The sequence below is a fragment of the Syngnathus leptorhynchus genome, chromosome 11 (genome assembly GCF_054491065.1).
Source record: "Syngnathus leptorhynchus isolate UIUO chromosome 11, UIUO_Slep, whole genome shotgun sequence".
NCBI classification, from domain to species: domain Eukaryota; kingdom Metazoa; phylum Chordata; class Actinopteri; order Syngnathiformes; family Syngnathidae; genus Syngnathus; species Syngnathus leptorhynchus.
The window spans coordinates 6,304,689-6,329,423 of NC_141205.1; the positions used below are offsets into that span (position 1 = coordinate 6,304,689).

Genomic DNA, 24,735 nt, shown 5'->3' on the forward strand with positions numbered 1-24,735 from the left:
GGTTTCTGAACAGCCTGAGCCATTTGTGATTGGAGTTGCCAAATCCTTTTCCCCCGCCATCTCGTTTACAGTGTGTTTAGCAAGGTTTTAGTTTGAAGTCTAAGAAGAAAAGCTGGCATCCTTGAACCAAAATGAACTGCCATTCAAAACCGTTCATTTGTCCAAATAATAAACGTGTTCATGAACTTTCATTGAACGCGTTCAGGTACAACACTGCTTTGCGATGGAGTAACAGTGACAAGCAGGTGAGATGGTATGATGGAGGTGTTCATGTTTCAATCTACTGTAGTTCTCATCACCTTGCTATTGACTTCCTTACTTTCCTTGTGCTTTCTCTTGCTGCAAGTTTGGCACATGCCCTCTAGCTTATCTTTGAACCTCGGCACCGCACTCTGCATACATTGCCACAGGGAGAAGGGGGATAAAATGGCTGCATGTTTTTTTTTTGGGTTAAGTTGAAACTTTGTTTTACTTTTAGGAACTTCTTTAAGTCATCTGGGAGGAAATCCACTCAATCCTGGCACGGAAATGCAGGCAACTTTGACTTTTGGGAGAAGTCTGTTGGAGACGTGCGTGCAAACACGTATACGGGACACCGTGAGGATATATTCTTGCACAAGGTGAGCCAGGGTGCAAAGCAACATAAAGAGGTTGTTCTTAGCATGTCACGCTGATGTTTGGCCGTGTTGCTCTGGCTTTCTTTCGGAACGCTCATCTGGACTGAGTAAATATTAGGTGCGAGGGTATGGCTGTTGCATTTTAGATGCATTTCAGCCATGATGCGGGGCCCAGCATCACGCAGAGCACTGAGGTCCAGGCAGACCCGATGAGTCACTAAATACATTGAGTGTAGTGTACATAGAGGCGTGCTGACATCTTTTCTCTCTCTTTTTACTCACCCTGTCATCCACTCCTTTCCCCTTCTCTCCGTGTCTGTGGTGTGCCACAGAGGGCTGGCCTCCAAACATGTTGACTCACTAAAAACAACACAACATAGCGAGTTGAACTACAACTGCAGGCGTCCGCACGTCTCTCTCTCTCTCTCTAATAAACTCCATTCAATAGACTGTATATAAAAGGAAGGTTTGACGTTCACATATTCACCTGTTCAACCAAGTGTGGCATTTTTTTAATTTATTTTTTACCAATATATTGTTTTTCGGAAAAAGACACAACTAAATCAAAAGAGAACAAAATCAGCTGAGGGTTACAACAAAGAAAGTATTTAGAAATAATTGTGTTCCTTGTTTTGTCCTTTGTTGAATTTAGTAGCAAGGTACAGCCTTCTTGGTTAGAGGCTATCATTTGAGGATACACAATCATTTCAAATCCACTGTCTTCATACAATGCCTTTCATGAATGACATTCAGAACACTCAGACGCTATTAATAACATCTCCACCTCTCAGTCTATTTAACAATGTTGTGCGAAAAGAAATAAAATAGTAACAATGCAAATGTATGTTATTCAGATTTACAGTCAAAGAGACACAAAGAAATGAAAAGGACAGATAGACCTCTAATATGGTGTGAACCCAATGTTTTAATAAGCGTTTGCGAGCTGCCCTCTGCTCATGTGATGTCATTTTCAGTCGACAGCAAATGGTAAAGTGTGTTTTTAAATGTCTTACATGTACATACAAGATAATGATGTTATCAGTTAACTGCTAATGTTTTACTGCTCAAAATGATGAAATCCGTGCACTTTCCACAAAAAAAAAAGCCTAAACGTAATGCTTGGATTTTTTTCCTAGGTGTTCCAAGCATATTTCTGGGGGTGGCAGTGCCCCCGCGGCCCCCCCATCTAGCTCCGCCAATGTGTATATGGTAAAAAAATAAAATAAAAAAAAGCTCATTTATAAATCTGTGCTAAAGCAGGGGTTTGAAAAAACACTTCATTGGTTCTCGTAAAGGTTTTGATGCAAAAAAAAAAGGCACATCATAGGAAGGGTCAAGAAATGGAGAAGACAGATTCATGCAAATACACATTGACCATTTTAGAGAGGGAGAGAGAGAACAAAAGCATCTTTGTGAGTGATTGGAACCACATTTTCAACCTCCTCCTCCTTCTTCTCCTCCTCTCTTCCATCCGACCGCTCTAAACGACTGTTACAATCCACGTCTAAAGTTTATAATCATTCTGCGTGCACCCATGTGGCTGCAGTTTGACTTGTTTGCACACAAACAAACCTTGTGTCAGTCAGTTCTTGCGCTAGTGTAGCAGTAGGGCAGTGGAGCAGCTCAGTCCACCTCCCGGTGAGGTGAACTTCCTTTCTCCCACTCTGTTGCCCTGCTGGCTTTTAGCACAGTGGAAAGCCTCAGCAGAAGCGTCGCAGGCCCAAGCCAAACAACGAGCACATCTGCATCTCGTGTGAAAGGTAGAATGGCTTTAAATATACCCGAGCGTGGCACGGCTCCCTTTGTGAGGACAACGTGCCCTTGTACGCAACGCAGTAGGGAGCAAACCATCTTCTCTTTTATATGCATCTGTGCTTAAGAGCCACTAAGAAATGCGAATTTAAGTTTAAATTGTAGGTTAATTTTAGAATAAACAAGATTTGGACAACATTACAAGCCATCATGTGACTTTGAATCTATATGCTAACTATACGTTAAATGAGTGTTTTCATGTAAATTGTTTTGAACTCACAGGATTTTGTGTACTAAAGACGCACTTGTGTAAATAAAAACATGCTTACTGTGACAGCAGTCGGTGCTGATTCATAATTGCAGGCTGATTTGATAGAAGTAATAGAGGTGAGGAATGTGGAACGATACTGTCATATTTGCCTGCTTGGTGCGCTCGGCTGCTGACTGCTTCGGCCCTGTTCACCCCCCAGAAGCACACCACCTCTGCATTTAATTGTTCTGCCTGTCACTACTTTGCTAGCATATACTGTAGAGTTGGCGCTAAATATTTTTTAGACAAATATCGTGACAGTGGATCATTTAACCTCAGCACACCAAATCTTGCACAAAACTCAAAAGACAAAATGGTTGGGTATGGTTATACAAAACAAACCAGTAAACACCTCGTTGTGAAAAGCTTTACAGGCTCAAACGAGTGACTGAGAGGCCAAATTAAAAAGGAAGCCAACAGGTTAAGAAAAATGGAAGCTGTCTGAAAGGCCTCCAAAGACTTGCTGCAGCAGATTACCCTCCCCTCCCTTCGCACATCAATCCAACAATGCAGGCTCATCATGTCAGGCGTTGACATGAGCCGACTATCCCACGACTTGCTTGTTTGTTTAATCTCCTGTGCGGGCCTGTGCTGCAAATATGTGCAACAAATTGTCCTGCAAAACAAATCAAAGAACACGTCTAGCTGTTGTTCTCATCTTATACAAACTTGTATGCGTGATGTCACAATATATCACAGCTGTCATGTTTTTGTCAGCTCTCAACAAACTGTTGACTTTTAATAATACGCTGTAAGTCAACTTGACAGCTGTTTTTCTGTTTTTAAATCACATCAAAATGGAAAACATAGTAAGATTTATTCTACTTGTGTTTTTGGTACAGAGCATGTCAGCGCTGACCATTAGTAACACGTACCAAGGATGACTAAGCGCTGGCAAATGCTTAGTGATGCTGTGAAACCAGCTATTGTTTATGACCTTTTACTGGAATGAGCGAGGAAGATTCCCAAAGGGAATTGCAACAGATTGTGATCTTAAAAGAGCAACGATGTGTCTTTGGTATCTTTGCTATACGACTTCACTCCAGCAAAGTGTACAAACCAGTTGAACGTGTCTAACTTTTTAGATTTGAGGGGAAAAACTAAATATCTCAGCAATGACATACTATCACTTTTGTTGACTACCGTGGACACAAAGCTATTGCTGAGTTGTATCGCTGTATTGCTGTACCTGTGTTGTTGCCATCAGTGCCAAGGTCTATTATTAATGTGAAAACATGTGGTTACCGGCCTCGTAATTCTCTGGCATGAAAGCTAACCCGTAGTGCGAGCTGTCTGCTTCGGGTTAAGAGGTAATTATATGACGGGGTAGTAGAGCTCAGCCCAAGCACTTTGTAGCCTGGAGGAAGCACAATCACTGCTGCTGACTCCACAGCAGTTTCCTGCCCCCAAAAGCTGCGCGGCACACTGGGACCGTGAAAGTAGCGCATGGGACAGACACGAATAGTCCGACTTTCACTCGCGTGAGAGCAAGAAAAACTGCAGTCACAACTTTTTCTCTCTCTCTCTCTCTCTCTCTCTCTCTCTCTCTCTCTCTCTCTCTCTCTCTCTCTCTCTCTCTCTCTCTCTCTCTCTCACTCCACTTTTTTTTTCGCAAAAGCGTCGCAACATCTGGAGGACGAGGAGCGAGAAGGAGAAACTTTTCAGGGAGGCGGAGAGCAAGAGGGGAATCTCGAGCGGAGAAAAATGCACTGAAAGTTTTTTTTTGGGAAGGGGGGTGTGCACGTACCCGGCGTGCAGTGGATAAGATCCGTGGAAGTGTATAGATAAGAGTGGAGGGGGAGGCGAGGAGGGGGGGAAGGAGGTCTCGGTGGGTGAGAGAAGTCCACCTGGAGAGGATAGAGAATGAATTAGCCGAAAGCTCGGCTATTCCGCAACCCATCCGCACACAAGGTGAGTGAGTTTGTGGTTGTCGTCTTTGTTGTCGCAGTTGTGCAAAAAAGTTGTGCTGATGAAAAGTTCTTCCCTGTCAAGTCCTCCGCGTGCAGGGACTCGTTAAGGGAAGCAGACGCGTGTAATTAAATGAAAAGCAGCACAGTGTTTACCTCGCAACTATCGTGATAACACGGCAAAAGTTGCTCGACTTTCAAAGTTTTCTCTGTGACTGAAGTCTTTTGTGGGCTTGAAACTTTGAGAAACGGTTTCAGTTTCCCCATTGAACTTTATGGTGAACTTTTGTGTGCATACTCTGAATGCGATCACGTTTGTTCGGCTGTTTTGGGGCAAAAAGTTGTCAAGGTAGTGAAACAGCGGGAGCGCGCAAACAGCTGGCCAGATGAGCGGCACGCGCGCGCTCCAAGCGCACTGGCACGTGATTGAACGTGATCTAAAAAACGTGATCGAACGCTATCTGTCAGATCAGTCTGCAAAAAACAACAACATTATTTTGCCCTCATAACTGTTCTTGAAGAAACTCAATTTATAAGTCATCTATGTTTGCTCAGTCAATGTTTGCACTCACTTGAAATATTTTCAATAAATATTTGACCTACTTGTTTGAAATGACTGATAGTGACATATTAAGCGACTAAAAGTTAACATGATGAATGAGTAATCTGATGAGTCAAATGTGCTGACCCAGCATTCTCTCCTTATCATTGTCAAAACACCACATGTTGGAATGTCCTATTGACTCAAAACCTGTTTGTCATCTGTTGAGATTCCTTTCTCCAAAGTGTTCAATAGCTTATGTGCTATTTTAATGAACAATCTCATTTTATTTTTCATTTGAACGAGCCTCTAAACAATCTTTTCAGAAATGCTGCTCATCTCAGATTTATAGATTTTAGAAACAAGTGTTTTATATGATATCTTTGACTATCTCCAGGCGAGCTCCTGGGCCCCTCCACCTCCTCGGAAAAGAGCCAGGCCTACGCCCATGGATGAGGAGAGGAGCGCTCCTACCATCTCCCCAGAGCCACCCGATGATGGGGACCCCAGTCCCGCAGCCTACCTGCCCAGTTTACATGTAAATGCTAACGTAGAGATTGAAAATAGAACTTTCATCCCAGCAACAAGTCGAGGTAAGGGAAAGAACACTTCCATTTGACAAGTTTGAGTATAAGCGGATTTTTCACGAATGTATAAACATTATAAGGCATCACAGATTATTTGTGGTTAGCACATCTGCCTCACATAAAAATCAAGTTGTGGCCATGATAGGGTTTTTTTTTTGTTTTTGGTGGGGGGGAGTAGTAGCTACTCCTCATAGATGACAGTCAGCGGCAACAGTAGCTTCCAGATGGGTCCGTGCTTCCTTGGCTGGCATGTAGGTTCTCGGAACACAGAAGGTCGCTGATGGGGAAATTTGCGAGTGACTTTTGCCTTCTGTGTGATTGGTCCTGGGGTGGCTATGCTGGGGGGGGGCGTGGTTGGTGATGTCTCCTCAGATTGAGTTGTTGTGCATCAACAGGTCGAAAAGTTAAGATTTAAATGTCATGTTGCCATGACATCCCACAACAAAACTATTCATTGAAAGGCTTTTTTTTTTTTTACTCTCACATTATCATTCCTATTTGCTCATCTTGTACTGGCTCCTTTCTGTCTCATATTCTTACTGTGGGATTAGGGAGATTATAATCTTTGATGATAATACCTCATGGAAGTTCTTTTAAAATTATTTAAAAGAAAAAAGTAGGAGGGTTGCCTCAACATGTTCTTGGAATTAAGCCGCCTTCAACTGTGCAAACTCAGGAATCCAACGCAAAGTAGAACTGGGCTTCTTCTATTGAAGTCGGTCTGCCGGTCTGCCTGACTGCTTGTGTGCATGTGTGAGTTGAGGGCACGTAGGTGAGCCAGGGCGGGGTGGAGACGACTGGTCAGGCTACCACAGAGGCCAACAAGGGCCTGCTTTCACTAAACCCCACCCCTCCCATCTGGAGAACGCTGGACTCTGGGGCAAGACAACATGCACGACTACATTGAAAAACACATCTGACAGCGCACACCAGCAATTTTTTTTTTGGGGTGTTTGCGTGAACAGCTCATGGCACATGACAGTGCGTCTCTTTGACTTCCTAAGCGGTGAAATATTTGTTCACCCGTTGCACTGATGTCATGCTCATAGATGCAAATATAACAAGGTCAAGAATCGGTCTTATTTTAATGCCACACAATTTGAGAACTGAAATGAGACATTTTAAACCAAAGTGTCCACATCTTAATGACAAATGTGACCAAGCATGCACGACAGAGTGCAGAGAGATCTCTTTGAGCCATCTAGTCGTCCGCGAATTGTAAGTCAAGCTCCCCTCAGCAGCTCCAAGGCCACGCAACGGTGCTGTGTTTTGACAGATGTGTGCTCCTCACTGTTGGGAATCTTGCTCTGCCTCAGACATGAAGATGCAATGAGGCTATCTGTTTATGTAGGAAAGCCTCAGCCCCATATGCTAAGCCATCATTCTTTTTTTTAACCACTGGCATCTCTTTTTCTTTTTTGCCTCCTCTTCAGTGTTTTTGACCCACTTTTCTCAAGTCAGTTTATCTTTATCCGAACCCACTAATGACTTGATTTGTGTATATATAGCCGATGAGCGTGTTGTTTTCAATATAAAGGAAGTCCAACTGCGTCATTCTTTTAGGAGTCAGCACCAGTGAATTTTATTGCTTCCTCTTCTTGTTTGTAGATGAGTGGTTAATATGCTCAGATTTCACAGTTTGTAAGAATTTTGGTAAACTTTTTAGAAAAAAAAACCTAACCAGCAGACACTGATCACAGCAACCACCTTGGCCTAAATCATAGGAGTCAAACTCCAGGCCCGGGGGCCATATACAGCCCGCCACATCATTTCATGTGGCCCACGACGACAAATTGTGCATCGACTAAAATTACAAATTGGCTTCACTTTTAAAAATAATTGAGATATTGCTTGCAATTTTTATTACCATTCGTCTTGTTAAAATATTTGAAGTTTTACCAGTAATCTCTGATTTCAAAACAAGTTATTCATCAGATTGTTTTGTATGCTGAGAAACTCAATTACTTGCCTGTATTCCATCATAACATGACAACGTACAGTAATCGTGACAATAAATAATTTCCTTACTGGCATTTGATCTTGTTTGGCCATTCACCGCGGTCTACCCGGTGTTCTGTAAACAAGAGCAGATTTGGAAACAGCTTTTGCACTAGTCTGTTGTGGAGTCATCAACATTTAGGTAGTGTTCCATTGATAATATTTATTCAGCTATTATTTAGTATTTGTCTTTCCAGAAACAAGCTGCAGTTTAAATATTATATTATTATATAGTATATTTTGTTTGATCGACTCGTGTTTGTTCCAAATCACAGTTTGTCTCTCCTGTCCTGTGTTGGAATGCAACTATGTGCCCGCTCGTCTCATTTTAGTCACAGAGGTTCATTGAGGCCAATGTCTAATTTAGTTTCCCACTGAGATTGAAATAACCAAGGTGCAATTTGGGGCATTTTTACAGGATATTTGAAGTACAGTCCCCCCCCCCCCCATCTCCTCACCACCTCGCAAACGTTTGCAAAAGTGTTGCTCACATTCACAAGGACACGAACACACATTTACCGATGACTGACTGTGTCAACAGGGTGTGAAAGGCCAAAAGCCAGCCTTTCATGTAAAAAGCACTCGCTGCAAGAATTTGAATTCCTTTTCACTGAAGCAAATAAGATTTGAATGTGAAGGTGAATCCAATCAAAAGTTGTGGAAGCCCGGGAAAAAATAATTGTCAGGTCAAAACATGAATGGAAGTTTTCCACGTTGAATCAAGGATGTGTGCTAGTTTATAAAAAAATTTCAAATGCCCTTTACTCGCCCCCCCCCCCCCCCAAAAAAAAAACTATATCTAAATTTCCATTTAAGGCTGTCCTTTAAAACATTCAAGAAATGTTACGGGAAAACAGTGGTCAAGGTGCTGGTTGGTTGTGTCTCCTTGTGATAGTCATTCCGTTTCTTCTATTCTTTTATGTGCTATACTTGTAAAGCCATTTTGTGTAGCCCTATCAAATTGACTAGGTCCTAGTGGGAGTTGTGTTTTTCGTTTTTTTTTTCTCATCTTGATGCCACGTCTCTAACGACTTGTCGAAATGAGCAAAAATATCTTAAATGTAATGAGGTCAATCAAGTGCGACAGTGTAACGCTTATTAGAGTGTAGGAAAGAGACAAATCTCTGGGACACTGTAACACAATTAACGTTTAAGAGCAGACAGTTTTTGTTTTTAATGAGCTACTATCAGTGTCATTCTTTTAAGGTGTAGTCTTTCCTTTTGGACATATTCCAGTTATTTGCGTGTGCGTGTGTGTGTCTGTGTGTGTCTGTGTGTGTCTGTGTGTGTCTGTGTGTGTCAGCCAGATTGCACTTAAACAATTAGTTCCACTTTTCTATTCATTGTGCATGTGCTCCTGCATGGATCTGTTTTGTTTGTTGTTGGATGGAGATAAAACCATCCCCGCCAGAGTTGTGTGTTGCCTCTTGTTACGCTTCTTCTGGTCAAAAGGCCCAGACTTTGTGTGTGGTTTCAATCAGTTCCAGTTGTTACCGCCGGCCAGGCAGATTCTACATTGCTACTAAACATCTCTGCTTTGATACTCTCCACCTCTTTCCAGTATCTTTGAGTCTTCTCTCTTGCACTTTATTTTTTTGTAGCTGTTAAAATGCACAGCAAGCTGATCATTTAAAATAGCATTAGCTCAGTAGCCTCTGTGTGTGCGTGTGTGTGTGTATATGTATATGTATATGTATATGTATATGTGTAAGTGTCATCCATATGCTTTTGCTTTTGTCGCTGTGTTTACCAGAAAAGCAAAATTCCTCTGCGTTGCCCTTCAGGGACACACACGCAAGTGCATTGTAAGCGCACACATAAACACAATATGCGAACAAACAAATGTCCATAATATTCCCCAAAACACATGTAAGCACACAAGCCGGGTCTCTTCAGACCTTCTTGATTGCTCTGGTCTGATTCAAATTAGAGGCTCATCATTCTTAGATCTCACTAATGGCTCTGAGGTCGGGCGGTTTGGCGGTTTGATGCCGGTGCCAATGAATAATTGGTTGAGGGCCTGCTTGGATGGCACTAAGGGCTTTGGTGGGAATGTGTTTAGTTGTCAGGAACTCCAAAACAAAGCCTGCACACTTTTAACCCCTAATACTCTTTTGGCGGCACGACTCGAAATGAATCAGTAGGCTGGCTGCACACGCTCGCAATGGATCGGCTGACCAGATGATTGACATACATGATAAACTGTAATGTCCAGATGTTATTCTGATATTCAGAAAGCAGGTGTATACACTCACTGGTCGAGTCATTAAGATGAGAGCTTATGTCACCGTTTGGCAATGTTGAAGACCCGAGTGCAGGAAAACGGCGAAAAAAAAGGGAATTGAATTTCAAAGGAAGTGCAACTGTCGGACTGCTTCAGCGAGTGTTGATTCTAGCTACAGTGGGTCTGACATGGGCAACTAGCAACCCATGGGCCGTATCCTTACCGTGGTAGTGGTGGTGGTGGGGGTCCAATGTGAATGTGATCCAACTTGTAATGATTCAAATCACTGATTTGGACATGCTTAACAGCTACCACAGCTGAGGGGCAGGATACCATTTTGGCAGGCATTCAATTTTCACAAACTGTTTTGTTGGCCTAGAGTGACTCTTAGTCCTATTGTTTTAAACAAGGCTAACCTCCACGTTATATCCGATCCGCACGTTTACTTGTCAGATTTTTACCCGCATTTGGAAGAGGCCTGCTCTAGATCTGAGAATATCCGGTACAATGACCCACATTCAAATTGTGCCACTTGGGACCCAAAAAACTGGAAGGAGTTTGTTTGTCATTTTACATCATGTCTTTTCTAGCACGTCTCTTTTACAGCTCAAACTGAGACGCCTTTGCAAAGATTCGACAGAAGTCTGAACTTATTTTTAAGGCCATGCCAACTATTAGAGGGACTGTATTTAAAGTCAGTATGGAGGGAATGTGAATATGCGGGTCAGAGGCCGGGGACAGAGACGGGAAAACAGATAGAAAAGTGAACGAGAATTGCTAAAATAAATAAACAGCACCGGGAAGTGTTGAGTCCATGCACAGGACGTGGTTTGGCTTGTGTGCGTATATATGCATGCGTGTATGTGTGTCTATCAAACCCAGCTGGCAGCCATTTGCCTCGGAATGAATCCGCACCTCTTGGAGGCCCAAGCTTGCCCTGCTTTGAAGGCCTCTGTGTGTTATACACATATATGTGCATGTATATGTGTATGGGTGTGTACATAATAACAGCTTCATTAAAGCAGCCTGTGGTGTCAGAGAACTCATAAAAAACCCAGAAGTTCTGTGTTTATTTATTTATTTTATATTACATGTCTATTATATGCTCCTCTCTTAAATGTTTTTGACGCATATATACTCTCACGCGCATACTTAGAGAGCCACAAGATTTCAGGTTACGCAAGCGTGCACATAGACCCCCGAAAAGTCCCAGGGGGGCTGAGTATAACGACTTCCAGATGCAGGTTGAGCACAAAAAACACACCAACGCAGACACACAGACAAATCTTCTGCTTTGTTGAAGTCAGCAGAACTCCTTTTGAAATTAATGAAGTGCGTGTGGATGTGAACAACAACGAGAGTTGACATGTTTACACAGAGGGATTATGGCTTGGTCAAATATTCATACAGGAAATGATGGAGTGGAAATTCATTTCAAAATAAAGTTCACCGTGTGGTCGCCGATTATATATTTTTTAATGTTATCTAAAGCGCTTGTGTCTGTTTTTTTTTCCAGATGTGGCTAACACCTACACTGAGCCCCTCATATTGAGGTCAGATGTCATCCCTGAGAGGACGCAAGATGACGACGGAGGCCAAAGCCAAAGCAACCTCTCGCACGCTGAGCTCACAACAATCAGCAGGAATATCACATGTGAGTAAATAGCACACTCTCACGCACACGTTCGCACACGGACGCACAAACGCAGGGAGAATCGTGTTTCCATTACATATCACCAGGTCGGATGAGTCACATTGTCCTGACCTTTAACAGGCCTACAAAAAAAAATCCAAATTTTCAGCCAAGTAGGTTGCGTTCTTGATTTTTGAACACAAGCAAGCCCAGGTCAAAAAAAGCTGAGTTTAAATTCTCTCTTCTGCTTCTTGTCATGATGAGAAAATGAGTGTTGTTGTTACCTTGACGACGGCGGACGAGTGTGGCTGCGACTGAGAAATTTGCTTCCATTTGTCAATCTCATTTAATTGTTCACGGTTCACGGGACATGATGTTATCAGTCAAATCAATATGAATACTAATAAAATATTAGATTTAATCAGTTGAAAGCCACACGGTCTCGTGTCACATTCTCTGCAAGCAACCTCTAAAACTTTTATTTTCAACCTTTCTAAAGAAGACTCTGTGACGATGCATGCTGCTTTCCTTGTTAATTTGAATGGCGCATATGTTTTAGCTAAAAAGAAAAAAAACATTCTTTTTGAGCCGTGCTCGGGACTTTCCTTAGTTGTCTGGACTAAAACAATGAGAGGAAAAAATAAACTGTGATATCAGAAAGATTTGTTGAATATCAAACACTGGACAACTCGTGTGAACAAATGGGAATGAACTAAAAAACCTGTCTTTTCCATTGCAGGAATTTTAGCGCGCTTTCCCACCTACCTTGTTTGGTTCGAACCAAAATAGCCGGTGTGAAAAGTGTCTGAGACAGCATGTCTGGACCAAAGAGCCAAAATTTGATCCGACTAAAAGAAGTGGTTTGGGGTTGGATCAAATTGTGTTACAGTTCGGTCAGCTTCTTCTGCAATTGAATAACAAGTCTTTCTGAACAATTCGGGCTTTAATGGCTTCATCCACACACATCTTAGCTACATCCTTGAAATTGATACTTGTTCTATTCTGGGTCCTTCCACTAGCACCTCTCCACTTCTGCCCGTCCATAACACCTGGAAATCCCTTTTCTTGAGTCATATCGTTATCAGCCGACACCACCCACTTCCCTCCCTCATATTTTATGTCCGACGTGTCAGCCAGAGTCTGTCTCTCAGTCTTTTTGTCTGGAGCTCAATTACGCCCCAACTGTAACAAAGCCAAAGTTGCACAATTATACCACCATAAATTTGTGACAGTTTGAAACAAGGCAAACATTAACCCGATTGTGCCATTTAGAAAGTTGTGGAGCCACAAAGTCTCCCGATGATCGCACTTGTGCTAGCTTCACATTGTCTAAAATCGACATTTCCTGACGTTTCGTAACAATGACCAAAAAAAGCAAATGAAGAGTGGGAAGACCATTGAGCAAATTGTCATACGAGCTTGTGTTAGAGAACTTGGAGCGTTTGTTTCCTGGAATCCAGTAACGGGTGACGTGCACATGCAAACCTGCCCATTGCTAATAGCTACTTTGTGGCAACGGACTGACCCGCAGCTCAGTTCGAAAGCAGAGAAGTAGGTGAATGGTGAGTGGGTGAGTGGGTGTGTGAACGTCTGCCGTGTCTGTCTGTGGTTTTGATTCTCTATCTGTTCTGTCTGCCATATTTGTGTGTCGGTTTTAAGGCCCACAAAGGTGCTAGTTTGAATCATGTGCTTTCTTCCTCACCCTGTTGGGTTTTATATGGCTGTAAAATCTATGGAACCTGCTGACTCCATATGGTAGGCAGAGAGTTATGCAACATGGGTTTAGTTGGAAGCTTTTACCATTCTTCACACGTCACTGTCTTTAATACTCTTAGGTTGTTCAACTATGACACAAATACAAATTAGGGGCCTGGTACTCACATGCAGTCATTCAGGATGGTTTTTGGACCAATTTTGAGGAAGCCGCGGGAAATAAAACAAATATGTCACTTACTAATATTTTTAGAATCAATTATTGATTACACCGTCAATTCATTTCATAATCAGATACATTTTTGGGCGTAAAAGTATATTAAAAACATATTTCCCTTGATTACTGCTCAATATAAATTTATTATTTTGTTTATTTGGTATGATTCAGTGATTTAAAAAAAACTGTTAAGCAATACCACATAAGTAGGATTGATGCTCATTGTTTTCTAGAGTAAAAGCAGATTTTTGCAAAAATCTTATTTTAATTAAATCAGTCCTCTTTCATGGAGGGCTAGAGAAACCAAAACCAATACTAATGAAACCAGAGCCTGGAATCAGAAGATTTAGTCTTTAGTTTAAAATTGTCTCTTCAAGATGACTTCAAACACATGGCGATTAATCTCAAAATCGGTTTGTTGTTGCGTAATTAATCAATTATGTTGTCGATTAATTAAGATTGCCAAGAATTGCAAATGATACAATATGATCATAAACTGTCCTAAATTCAAACAACGTTTAAGATTTGAGAACTTCTGTGTGCACCAGGCCTAAAACACATAAAATGACTCAAGATGTGTGCTGAGCTCATGTCTTTGTGAGATCCGCTTATTCGTGTGTGTTTGTGTGTTATTTGCCCAGAGTGTGAAGAAACAGAAGCCAAAACAGAAGGTTTCTCAACCCTGACATGATGACATTGTAGCACAAGCATGCGCCTGGCGCTGGGCCTATGACGAGCCGTCTGAGCACAAGACGTCGCGAGAGCTGTTAATGTGTGTGTGCTTAATTGCGAGTTAGACTAACTCTTCATCAATGATGTCATAAACCTGCCGCTGTCTTTGACGTCAGGGTCGCAGCGGGATCTGCTTCCTTAACGGCCATGCCTCACCAAACACTTGGCATTCATCAGAGACTGTGTTTACGACGCAACTTCATAATGTTCGGTTTTGGTTCCGCTTCGATTTTGGTTCCTCCCTGACTCATGTTGTACTTTTGCAAGATGTTTTTGTGCACTTGTTTTGACAGCCCAACAAACAGATGGCCCTGGAAGTATGATGTTTTGAACAAAGATGACATCAAGTTATCTTTTGTTTTATGCATCTTGTCATCACGGGGTGTGCAATGTGTCATTATTGGTGAGAGATTTAGCAGTACAGTGATAAAGCGCACTCAAGGGAGCAGCAATCGCTCAATTTAATGAGTTCCAATACAAGAACATTCTGCCTTTTCAAAAGATGAGCTGGTTTGCGCCTACCTTATTTATCTTGCATTATTTGGTATTGAATTAATATGTTACCCTTTCACTATGATGTCCTCACTGTTAAAATCTCTCTTACTGTATGATTTTAAAATCACTTGATTAATAGCTAATAAATGCATCGCAAAACCAAGAATGAGATCTCACAATTGTGTGTTCAGGTTATTTGGAATACTTAAACTGTTCGTTCAAAAACCTGATTTAACTATGTATTGATAGTTTTTTGGGTCACTTACAAATATTATCATAAACAATCAAATCTTTCATCAGATTCTTTCATCAAAGCTGTAGCAGTGAAGAGGAGACCTGGTGGCTCACACTATCAGAGGAAAGTAGAAAGGAGGTGGAAGTTGTGGGTGAGGAGGGGATCGGCTGTGACTCATATTTAATTGCACATTTGACTTAATAATATGCGTCATATGATATGTGCATCTTTTGGAGGACTGGGAACGACAAACACTGCAGTTTCCCAGTCTCAACGTGTCAACGCCACACATTGCCTCGATTTTGCTGTTATATTTAACCAGTGCTGAATCATTGCGTGGATGAGTCACCTCCACGCAAGTTCCTCCTGCTCCAAATATCTAACGTACAAATGCCGACCCACTTCTTTTGCTTTCCTCCCTTCTCACGTTCACCTCATCCCATTTCTTTACATTCTCAAGCTCAGACAAAGAAACCTTGTCTATTTTTTTTTTTCGGGCCTTCACGTGTTCATGCATGCATGCATATATTTGTGTACACAAGTGGGTCTAACCTCAAGCTCTCTTTGGAGACAGTCCGGACTCCTGAGCTCAGAGTTTGCCTGTTTGCGTGCCAGATTCTGCTATAATCATGCTCTCCTAAACACATGCACTAACTCGGGAAAACTGCAATCCTTCGAGGACAATGCAAACCTCCACCCAGCAACATCTTGGTCAACGTGTGGTGTTAAAAGCACTATTTTAAAAAATGCTTAAACAGGACAGACACAGAGAAGTGATGTTGGCGGGGACGCTAGATGGACCGTGGAGGGGGTGTTGAAAGCGGAAAGGACGAGTCGAGCGGTCCTTGCTGACTTTCGCAATCGTTTATAGACGCTAACGTTCCTTCTAGAAGGCTACATGCACATACTGGCTGTGTGACTTGCCAAACATCTGGAGCAAAGTTAGAAAACGCTGAATGAAAAGAATCTTAAATAACAGCGGATTGGTTGTGCGACGTCGGACGTGGGCCAATTCAAACAGTCCTTGTTGGGTTATCTGTCTGGGAGTGGTTATCGAACAGACGCTTTTATTGCTGGTCGTGTTCCTTAGCCAGAGTTTAAGACCACACTCTCAGCGTGTGTGCATGTATGTGTGTGTGAGGTGCAGAGCAATACTTTGATTTCACTTTCTCTCTTAGTCTGCCGCTGTGTCTCTTCAGGCCTCACCATGTCTTTAGACAACATCTGCTTTATGGTCAAGAAAATATTTAAACCTTTAAAAGGCGCTATGAAACGCTGCCATTAAACCGAAGATTCGACTTGATTCTTCTTTTTCGCTTGTGTTTGGCTTGGCAGCAAAGGTGTGTTTTCTCACCTCCTTGCCGCTTCAGCATAGACTCCAGAGATGAAACAGACCACGTTATAAAAATCCTAATTGGAAAAAGTTGGCGCAGAATGTTACGTTTAATCAAAACAGTGATTAGTACTTTCGATTTTACTGTTGTTGTAGTTATATGCAGACAGTCCTTGTGGACTTGCATTGATGTTTTTGTGGTGTGTTAGCATCAGTTAGCACCAAAGTAAGATGGGGTAGGCTCCAGCCCACCCGCAATCCTAGTGACGCTAAGTGCTATAGAAAAACCAATGGATCCCGTTGTTCCAGTTGTTGACATTGGTCCTTGTTTTGCAATGAAGGTTACAAAAAACTGTACAACTCCAAAGAAAAAATACAAAGAGTTCATCCTGGCTACACTGAGCTCTCAGGTTTTGCTGATGTAACAAGTAACGTCATTCATGACTGTGGTTTAGTTTAGTGTGGCTTTAGAGACCTATTTCTCATGAATATTTACGACGAAATCTGAATTGTCCACTTCAGATGTGTCTCACTATATACTTATTTCTTCATCTCTTATTTTTCTTTCATCAAAAGCATGTCAACAGTTTTTAATTCACCTTAAAAGTAAAGTACACTACTCAAGGGAGAGCTTCTAAAAAAAAAGGGAGAAATGAATTGTGTGACTTGAGACAAAATACAATCTTGACCGGGGAGAGGTCGGGACTGCTGTCCAGCAAACTCTTCTCCCGTAACCACACATTGGACCAACGCACACAGTGTGGTTTTGTATTGTTGAAATATTCATGGCCACTTGTACCTTTTGGCATTAATGGAGTCATCGCAGATGGTCCAAGTTACTGACACAGTCTTACGACACGACAGAAGTTTGGCTTTTGACTATGTAGCTGACTAGAAGCCACAGTGTCCACACCGAAATCAACTGACCACAACACATAGTTCTACCGCACGATGGTCCAGCCCAGTTGCTTGACGTTACTTCTTGACTCGGTTCAAATTTGACTTCCTTTTGGAGCTGAGGAGTTTTATTTGGCAAAGGATATAAGTATGTATTGTTCTCTTTGATAAAGTGTTGCCAAAGTAATCTGGGAGGCCCATGCGCTTCTATTGGCAATTGATGAATAACTGCTCTTGATGAAGTGAAGTGGTGTCTTAAGGACCGTACATCACGAGCGTTCTGTTAAAGCTCGACTCCTTTGCCTTTATACATTGAAATTATCTACGTTCAATGAATCGCTTAATTTAATTATGCACAATAGAGCGGGGCACATTCAAAGCCCATCTTACATTTCTTTGGATGAACATTAGAATCAGTCTAATTTAATAGAATGCATTTTTCAGAAAACTGCTGATCCTTTGCTGCTAAAGGACAAGATTTGTTTCTGCGATGTTTGACACCTGTTTTGTCAAGTGAAGTCGTTAACATTAAAGCTAGATAATTGTTCAACAGACGAGTCAAGGTTTGTCTTATGCTGAAGTAGAAGCGTACTCATAAACAAATAAGATGTTCAGCTACTGAAGTAAAATCACTGTTGCCTTTGTGCTTGATTTTAAACTAACTTGAGAGACACTACCCATGTGCACATATTCTAAGACCAAATAAAACAATTGGAACGCACATACACAATCCAAATATTAAAATCACATGCCTGTAATAACAGCAAAGAAGTCGTTATCTCGTAGCTTCATGATATGAGGTCAGTATCAGCTAACAGTAACTCTTTTGTTTCTTTACAGGTCAACCAGCAGCCAGATCCACACCCATCCACCCCACCCAGCCATGTCGGACGCAACCCGGCAGCCAACTACGCAACGGAACCAAACCCCACGTTCACACACACTCCCCTCAGTGTACGCATCCCACGCCTCACACACACTCACTCCAGTCTGGCGGGGACAGGAACGGGTGCCCTCATCCAAAACTGGGCTCCCTCCCAAGAGGAGGCTCATCCACCTCCTCCTCCTCTTCGGCAGGGGCTAGGAACAGCAAGAAGTTGCAGTCTAACCCTTCCATCACCTCCCAGAGCAGCAAGAGGAGCAAAGGCAGCTCCAAAAGTAGCTCAAAGAGCAACAGCTCCCAGATTCCCACAGAAGCACAGGATGGTAAGATGCACACACCAGCGAGAATCTTAATCATAATAATAATAATACATGCAGCAACATGATTCTGAGTTGTACCACCCTTTGGCCATGACAACTTTTAATAGTTGAGAATTAACTCAGTGCATATGCAACATTTACGTAATGACAAACTGCAGGACTATGGCATTTATCATCATAACATAAAGGAAGAACGTTGCATTTTCTTGGCAGTGCAGCATGCCAGTGGTTAGCGTTGTGGCCTGACAGCAATATGTTTCTCAGTCTTTTATTAAGACTATGCATTGACTTCATGGGTACTACATGACTTAATACAAGAATAATAAAAGGTATCTTGAATACATTGACAACTTAAACCGTCTCGTGAATGGTGAAGAATAAACTATTGTGGTTAGTCTGACATGTTCCAAGTTAGTTCAAGATGTGACTAAATCGTACCATGTAAAATTTTGTCTTGTGGTCAGAAATGAATTCATGACTTGTTCAGTTTGTTCTTGGGCACCTAAGAACAGACTGAAGTAGGACGGTCTGTGTTTTCTAACCCTCAAACCATGACTTGGTTGTAGATTACAAGAAATGTTGTCTGGCTTGGTTCAATGCACTCTGTACAAATTGTACTGAGCGTTTACACTGTCCAGCTCTTCGCCATGCTAGCAGATTAGCACCAGGTAGATTTTTTTTAACTCACTTTTTGGAGGTATTTGACATAATACAGTAGGTCAACTGGAAAAATCCCAATGTTATTGTTTGCCACGGTACAGCGGTGATTGCTAAAACGTGATCTGGTTTGTTTTATTGCAGGGCGTGAAGGTGGAGAGGGAGATAGCATCAGCTACATAAATACTGTGACGTCATAGAAGCGAGACGTAATGCATACAGTGTTATTATCCAATTAATGCAGGAAGGAAATATAAACACCAAACAGCACACTGCTGCTTAGTAACATTATCCATAAATAAGCAGACACCCCTCTGTTGCAATCGACAATATTTAAACATTGTTTTTTTGTTTTTTACAGTCCACTGATAATGCTGAAATATTTCTCTTTCCACCGATTAATGGACAACAGTTTGTTTAGCTTCTCCCCGCTCAAAAGATATAGGCATTGTGCCAGATTTAAAGGGAGTGAGAGAAACAGATGATTCAAATCAGCCGTGTTCACGCCCACAGAGGCGCAGACCTCCCTCTTTTGAATAGGCCTGAAAAATTACCAGTCACTGCCCATTGTACCAAATTTACGTAAGAAAGACCTCACATGAACTAATATAAATTAATGTAATCTTAGAGTAATTAGAAACCTTCTAATAACGGCTAACACATTTGGAGCAGCATCACATACAATCATTGCAAACAATAACCTCATTCAGATATTCTCTGTTATCTGTGGCAACAACAATTTCACTTTCTTCCCTCTCCAACTTGCACTTAATTACGCTCCATCTTTTCCAATAGACCTCATTCTTGCCCCTCAAAATGATTCTAAAAGATGAACTTTGTTTCTCCTCAGACTGCTGCGTGCACTGCATCCTGGCCTGCCTCTTTTGTGAATTCCTGACGCTGTGTAACATCGTGCTGGACTGCGCCACCTGTGGCTCGTGCGCCGGCGACGATTCGTGTTTCTGCTGCTGCTGCGCGTCCGAGGAGTGCGGCGATTGTGAACTGCCGTGCGACATGGACTGCGGTATCATCGACGCCTGCTGTGAGTCCGCAGACTGTTTGGAGATCTGCATGGAGTGCTGCAGCCTTTGCTTCTCCTCCTGAGGTCACGACGCCCAGGGGGCGGCGCGACATACTCGTCTCCATCTTATCACCGTAGGAGCGACTTCAATCAGCGTCTTGTCAAAGCTGCAAAGTGCTGCATTCAGTCTTTGTTGTCAAAGCTTGGCCAGGACTCTGCGGCTCTCACTATATTGGCTCCATCATACAATAAGTCTCTAACAAAAGACTCTGAGAGCAGTCAATGGTGAATTCCTCCCTTTTTTATGGATCAAACCAGACAACAGCAGCCCCTCCTGCTTTGTGCTGGCCGTTGGGCCGGAATTTCAGCCGTCATCCACTAGCGTGCGTAAGACTGGATAGTTCCGACGGAGCCCCTCTTGTGGTCTAAGCGACGGGAGTTCTCCGAGCATGAAAAATGACCTCCAAAGGCAAATGAGAAAATGGATCCATTTAACCGGATTTTAGTGTTTCTGTTGATAAGAGCGACGGCGTAATGGAAAAATTGAAGCTCAGCTCTCTGTAGAACCGTCTGAGTCTGTCCTTGGCAAGGTTAACGTCTTCCAGTTTGATTGCCTGCCGTGGCCTTTGCGACACGCGCGGCCCGAGAGGCTGATGTTGGATCCATTGATGTCTTTGTCCACGGAGAAAAGTAGAAAACAGAGAATAATGGTGGCTTGTGGCAATATTACAGACGCCTTTCCTTTGTTCGTAAAGTGTCTCATTTAACGGACGTAATCGGCGAGGAATCATGAGAGAGTCATTCATCAGCTTGCAGATGGAGCGAATCAAATCAGGAGCATTAGCGATGGACATCAGCGGGCAACGCTTGATGGCATTTCTAATGGTCACATTCTCTGCTTAACATGTGAAGGGAGAGTTGGCAATCAAACGTCTCTCTTCATTTCAGAGTTCACATCGTGTTTACTTTTACATTGATTTGAGGAGCTTCGGCTTTGTCCGCTGAAGTCTTCCTCGTCCAAAAATCGAGTCGATGAAATAATGGGCAAAATCTTTCTTGAATACATTTCACGTGAACAAATGCCCTTCTCGGCTTAGCTCACCGCCTGCGTTTCCGAGTAGATTCCAAATCTCTATTAATCCTTTAAAAAAAAATTTAGAGGGGAGGAGGGGGTAGATTTTAGTTAAGATATTTGCATTTCTCCTCCAATGTGAAAATCACATTTCTGTGTTATCAGGTTTGGCCAAGCTAGCTGTAGAGCTGGAACTGCCGAACATCTAATTGAATTCCGCCAGTGACAATCTCATACGGCATTATGCTAAGTTGGATCCACCCGTCTGTAGTATGAATGGTACGCTTTTGATAACAGGCCCCAACTCTCAGACCATCACACATACACACTTTTGCTCGAGCCAATATTTTGTGCTTTATAAATGACGTTATCCATATCTCTCTCTGTCACGTAGCCTCATATTTTGTGCAATTTTGTTCCATAAAAATATCAAAGTTTATTTTGACTGGAACGTAGTTTCTTGATTTCTAAACGTGTATGTATGTAAATAGACGGGTTGGTTTTATGTTTCATTATGTTGGATTCAAACCCTATTTTAGGGGCTGAGTTTGTTACGACTACACAAAAGTGAGGAAAATCGAGTTAATAGCGGCAACGCATGAATGCAAGTTACTGGAAATGAACAAGTGGAACTGGGGAAGATTTTATCACAAAGAGTGTCTCAAATTTTCCGACATGTTGAAAATGATAATCCTGGAAAGAGATTTATGAAGGGACAACTGGATCGTAGAATACTACAGACAAATGGATTACAATCTCATAGTTGGGGTAAAACAAAAATATGAAAGCACTTTAATTGGGAACGGTTGCTCTGTCGCCAAACCAACCATATCACAAGAACTGTTTACGGACAGCGCAAAAATCAAAGGAAAATAAATATCAGTCTTCTTTTTTCTATCAATTCTGTTAAGACTGGTTGGTTGGTCTGGAAATAGAGAAGTCAACCTGGAAGTGGATAACAACAACAAAAATGTCATATGGATAAACATATATTCTTGCTATTATTACTGGAAAGAGATTTTATGTACCATATCATTTTTTTATTCTCTGGTCCATGTTCCATCATTCCCATTTTTTTGCCAAACATTGTGTAATTTTGTGGATTTGTAATTATGCGATACATTTTTTTTCTAAAGTGATTTATATATGAGCTTCCCCTCTCTGCTAAGTAGTTATAAGCCTATCACAGTTCAGATGAAACGTTACTTGACTGTTATCCACAATAATGTCAATTTGTTTACAACAAAGCAACTTTATGTTCATTTCAATTGCTGTCTTGGAAGTCGCATTCAACTTTTTTGTTATTACTGAATAAACAATGTGAACTCCAGAAAATATGGAACTTATTTTACTTTCATAACACCAAAATAGCCATCCAACCATCTCCTCACATGCAAACAGTAATGTTGCTCAATGCTCATCCTTTTCCTAGCTCTTTCTCTCTCTCTCTCTCTCTCTCTCTCTCTCTCTCTCTCTCTCTCTCTCTCTCTCTCTCTCTCTCTCTCTCTCTCTCTCTCTCTCTCTCTCTTTCAAAAACATATTTTAGTATCTGGAGGTTTTCCCGTAACCTCGGCAGATTAGTTGTCTCTTCAGCTGACAGAAAGAGGAGAAAAATGTCAGATATACGAGAAACGCCGCAACAACTGGCCTCGTGCGGAACCGAATCCTTTAATGTGTTGTTTTTTAACGGCTTGCCAAAGTCGTTGAGGAGGAATGTGTGCTCAGGCCAAGATATTAATGTGTGTGGATAAGTTCAGGGGACATTGGTTTTTACAGCTTTTTTTTTTTTTTGCCTTAATCCTTCCTTCATTTAACTGTGGTCTGTTGCATCCCGTCAGGAGCCAGCAGTTGTGTCTGGTGAAAAAAAAAAAGCACACTGTGCTCTATGCGCGTGTGTTGATGTGTGTGTGTGTGTGTGTGTGTTCGTGTGTGCGTGTGTGTGTGTGCGTGTGTGTGCGTGCGTGTGTGTGTGTGTGTGTGTGTGTGTGTGTGTGTGTGTGTGTGTGTGTGTGTGTGTGTGTGTGTGTGTGCAGACCTTTTGCTGTGCATTAATATGAGGCGTTGGAACATCATCACTTCGAAAAGATCTTTTGTAAGGCTCAGGATAGAAATGATGGAAAGTGGTCTGCTACTGTTTATTGATGTTTGTGTATTTGTGTGTGTAGACAAAAGTGTAACTAAGGCAATGACACAGAAGAGGAATGAAGTCAAATCAATGGCAATAGAGATGCAGAGGACATCTTTGGACATCTGCAAATGTTTTGCAGGAAGCCGTGCTGCAGTCAGCCCTCATTTCCTTTTCCATGTACACACACGCACACACACACACACAATCTAAAAAATGATACACATCCCATGCCGAAATTTCACATGCACAAAGCGGGCACAGGGGACAAGTGGCTATTGAATATTAACCATGAAATTACAAAAGCTGCATTCTAATGAAGGTGATGAGGTCAGACACTGGGATGGGAATCATAAATTAATACTCCTCTCATGACAAGTCACTCGCCCTTGGCTCACACCAAATACCCCCGCTCGTCTTACTCCTTCGCTGGATTCGAAAAAAGACACCTCGAGGAAGAAATGGCCGATTCATTATTAATATCAGGTCACGGCGGCCATCGAATATCCCTGATAGTGGTCACACGTGACTCTTGTATGTGATGACAACAATGTCACCCAGCTTTGTTTTGAGGGACCTCTATTAGAGTGTCAACTATTTTGCAAGCTTCTTAATTCATTCGTCTGCGCTATCGTTGCTTTGCTGACATAGTGAAGATGATTGGAAGCGACTTTTGAGGCCCATGTACATACGTACGTACGCTGTGTGGTAACTCATGTGGTGACTGATGCGAACCATATGTTTGACGATTAATATGGTATATACAGCCATGCCTTGAGATAGGAGATATTTTTATACTTGTCTGAGACGAATGTTAATTAAATTAAAACACAACCTGTTAAGGTTTTATCGTGAATATTTTCAAATGAACACATTACGTATTTGACCTTAAAAGCATGTTGCGTCAATTGGATAACGCCAATTCGAGGTCAGAATAATGATGTTCATTTGACCCCAAAATGTTTGCAAATGTTTAATTGCATGCTAGTCAGAGTTTGGCGTGCCAGACTATGAGTCAGCCCTTACAAAGAAACACTTCTTCCTCTTTCATGGCTTCATGTCAGCCAGAGGAAACAGGAGATTGTGGTTGCAAACTACACTTTATCATTACTTTTGTAGTTCACATCCAAATCTGTATGCCAAACAAAGGATGTATTCAGATAATCATTTTGTTTGGGTTAGATCTCATGAAATGCATTTTCCTTTATGTTAACACAATACAATCAACTTTTTGACACATTTTGCCTTCCCGATGATGCTCGATGGCTTTTTACAAGCCGAAGCGGAACTAAATCACGGCTAGCAGACAAGCTTGGATGGATGACAAAAATGTGTGTTTACTGTATCGAGTTACTGCTGCTGCAGAGCTACTGAGGCAACCGCAAGCCAGTGGCTTTTCATGAAAAGCACACACATACACAAAGTGTACAGACGCACGGGCAGTGGGCCCGAGAGTGGGCGGAGCG

General features: G+C 42.0%; 1 protein-coding gene across 1 annotated transcript; it reads left to right on the forward strand.

Moving 5' to 3' along the window:
* The first annotated feature begins 4,203 nt into the window (after nt 1-4,203).
* On the forward strand, nt 4,204-22,473 carry mdfi (MyoD family inhibitor). The gene is made up of 5 exons (XM_085925175.1): nt 4,204-4,590; nt 5,525-5,720; nt 11,453-11,590; nt 18,032-18,397; nt 19,902-22,473. Exons 2-5 carry the CDS (start codon nt 5,576-5,578, stop codon nt 20,153-20,155), a joined length of 903 nt encoding a protein of 300 aa, XP_085781301.1. The 5' UTR covers nt 4,204-4,590; nt 5,525-5,575; the 3' UTR covers nt 20,156-22,473.
* The last annotated feature ends 2,262 nt before the right edge of the window (nt 22,474-24,735 follow it).

Excerpts from the sequence above, each read along its gene's own strand:
- mdfi (XM_085925175.1), top strand. The coding sequence starts at position 5,576 with ATGGATGAGGAGAGGAGCGCTCCTACCATCTCCCCAGAGCCACCCGAT. Across the intron at positions 11,591-18,031 it reads AATCAGCAGGAATATCACAT|GTCAACCAGCAGCCAGATCC; the intron begins GTGAGTAAATAG and ends GTTTCTTTACAG. Across the intron at positions 18,398-19,901 it reads TCCCACAGAAGCACAGGATG|ACTGCTGCGTGCACTGCATC; the intron begins GTAAGATGCACA and ends GTTTCTCCTCAG.